The sequence below is a fragment of the Gavialis gangeticus genome, unplaced genomic scaffold, assembly GCF_001723915.1.
Source record: "Gavialis gangeticus isolate Ggan-Ray unplaced genomic scaffold, GavGan_comp1, whole genome shotgun sequence".
Lineage (NCBI taxonomy): Eukaryota > Metazoa > Chordata > Crocodylia > Gavialidae > Gavialis > Gavialis gangeticus.
Window position 1 is genome coordinate 972,174 of NW_017728960.1, and position 2,389 is coordinate 974,562.

General features: G+C 60.8%; 1 protein-coding gene across 1 annotated transcript in view; it reads left to right on the top strand.

Annotated features, from left to right (window-relative positions):
• LOC109293138 overlaps nt 1-2,389 on the top strand; it is a 19,977-nt gene that overhangs the window by 5,641 nt on the left and 11,947 nt on the right. The window contains exons 2-3 of the mRNA XM_019510980.1: nt 1,234-1,596; nt 2,163-2,387. Of these exons, the coding sequence (XP_019366525.1) occupies nt 1,234-1,596; nt 2,163-2,387 (588 nt within the window). The remainder of the gene's footprint in view (nt 1-1,233; nt 1,597-2,162; nt 2,388-2,389) is intronic.

Sequence of the window (2,389 nt, forward strand, 5' to 3'; positions counted from 1 at the left end):
GAGAGCCAGGGGGGCTGCTGTGCCCTCTTGCTGCCTTTCCTCCGAGCTGGAATTGAATTAGCTTGTGCATTGAGGATGGAGCTGGACTGTTGTCTATGGTGCTGGCTGGCGATGTGGCCTGCTGTTCTCAGTGGGAGTTGTGTCTGGGTCTGGACTTCCCCGCCGGCTGAAAGCTGCCCTTTGCCTCTCATGAAGTTCCCCCTCCCTGCTGGAAAGATTCATTCACCACTGCCCGGGGAAAGCTGCAAAAACCAGCCCTGCCATCAACCTGGCAAATGCACCACTAGATGGTGGGTGCCCCCACCCCACCCCAAACCTAATCTCAGCACAGCATAGTGGGCATTTAGATTGGCCAGTATTGAGAGCCAGAGATATTAGGACTCCTTGTTTTCACCTCTGGGTGAGATAGTTTTGTGGCCAGGCATGGCTGTTTGCAGGGGGATTTAGCCCAGGACGGCACAGGCAGCCAGGGACGGACCTGCGATGGAAAGGAGGAACTGATACCATCGTGCTCTCCGCGCACTGGCTAGCCAAGCAGGCAGCGAAGGAGGCTGTGTGGGGGCGCAGCCATCCACAGGGGCTCCCCCATCCTCCTAGGGGCTGTTGCACTGCAGAGATCCACGGAGATGCGTGGGAGGGGGGAAATGGGGCCACTTTGAAACTGCTACTTTGAACAGACCTGGGGCCTTCCCGGGTTCCCCGGAAGCTGTCTGTAAAACCAGCTGAGCCCACAAGTCCCGAGGGAATTTGTGGCGCTGGCCAGACCCTCTACTCGGCTGGGTATCCTAGGTTTTGGTGGGACCATTATATCAGAGGCCCAGCCCTGGGACAGGATGCTACACTGCCACTGTACAAACTCAGGACAAAGGGTCTCTGTTCAAGGGCATGTTCTAGTGAAGCACTAAAGCCCAGATCCTCCAAAGTTGCCAAAGTCCCTGGAGCCCAAGCACCCCTAAATACGTCCTTGCTGGGTGAGATTTGCCCCTGCCCAGATACTGCAGGGAGCAGGGCGCTGCTTGAGCACCCCTGGCAGGCGGGGCTGGGGCTGGGGCTCAGTGCTTTGAGCAGCATCTTGCTTCCTTCTCATGCTGCCTCAGTGGCCCCCAAAGCCTTAGGATGACTGGAAGAGACGCAGCCCAGATAGGGGTGTTCCCCGCGAGCCTTTGCTCTGCTGATGTTGCTTATGTTGCTGCAATCCCGCGTTGCTAATGCTCCTTGTGCCTCTCTCCACAGACCCCCCAGCCGGCCACGCACAGGCCCCACCACGCCTCACGCAGCCCATGGCCCGCCAGGTGAACGGGGTGCTGGGCAGCTCGGCCTGGCTGTCCGTGTCCCTGCCTCCGGGGGCGCAGGTGAAGGCAACAGAATGGAGCTTCACCGCAGGGCCAAGCAGCGCCATCGTGGTGGCGGAGTTCAACGCCGGGAAGCTGGAGCGCCCGGATCCTGGTGACCGGTTCCGGCAGCGGCTGGAGGTGCCCAATGCCACAGCACTAGGCATCCGGGCACTGCAGCGGGATGACAGCGGCAAGTACAGCGCCCGCGTGAAACTGCACCCGGCGGTCGTGGAGGATTACGACTTCCACCTCGCCGTTTACGGTAAGAGCCTGGAAGTCCGTCGGGGCTCTGAAACACAAGCAACTCCAGCGTCGGGTCTAGGCCTCACCACTGCTCATTGTTGGCAGATCCAGAGGGGGAGTCTAGTGAGGGATGAGGGGACTTGCCTGAGGCCACCCAGAGGCAGTGGCAGAGCCCAGGTTCCCACTGATGCTCTAACCGCATGGCCTAGAGATTCGCATCTCACACCCACTTGGCACCTTCCTCCTCACAAAGTTCACACGTGTGTGTTTGGCACGACCCGCTCTCCACTTGCATTAAATCTTTCCAGCTCTGGTGTCTCTCTGAGCCCCAGAGATGGAGACGAGGAACCGTGCAAGTGTCTTGGTGGGCACCGGTGAGAGACCGCTCCTTTCCCTGGCCCTGGCCTGAGTGAGCCCCAAGGAACGGGAGCATCAGAGGTGGTGAAGGTCCGGGCATCTCCTCAGGGCCTGATAGATTTCGGGTGCTGGAGACTGGGGCATGTGCCAGGGTCGGGGTGGGGGACACTTGCCAGGGTGGCTTGGTCTCTGCAGTGTCAGATCCAACTGCCTGTCTCCCGCATGCAGAACCAGTGCCAGCACCCCGGGCCCACTGCCAGCTTCTGGGCAGCACCCCGGAGTGGTGCAACGTCACACTGCATTGCCAAGCACCCAACCAGGCCTCTGTGAATGTGACCTGGGGGACGGGCAGCCCACCGCGCCCACTGCGGTTTGAGCCGCACCAGCTCTCTGCTGATGGCCGGAGCCTGCGCCTGGCCCTGCTGCCCAGTGCCTGGAACACCCCCTACACCTGC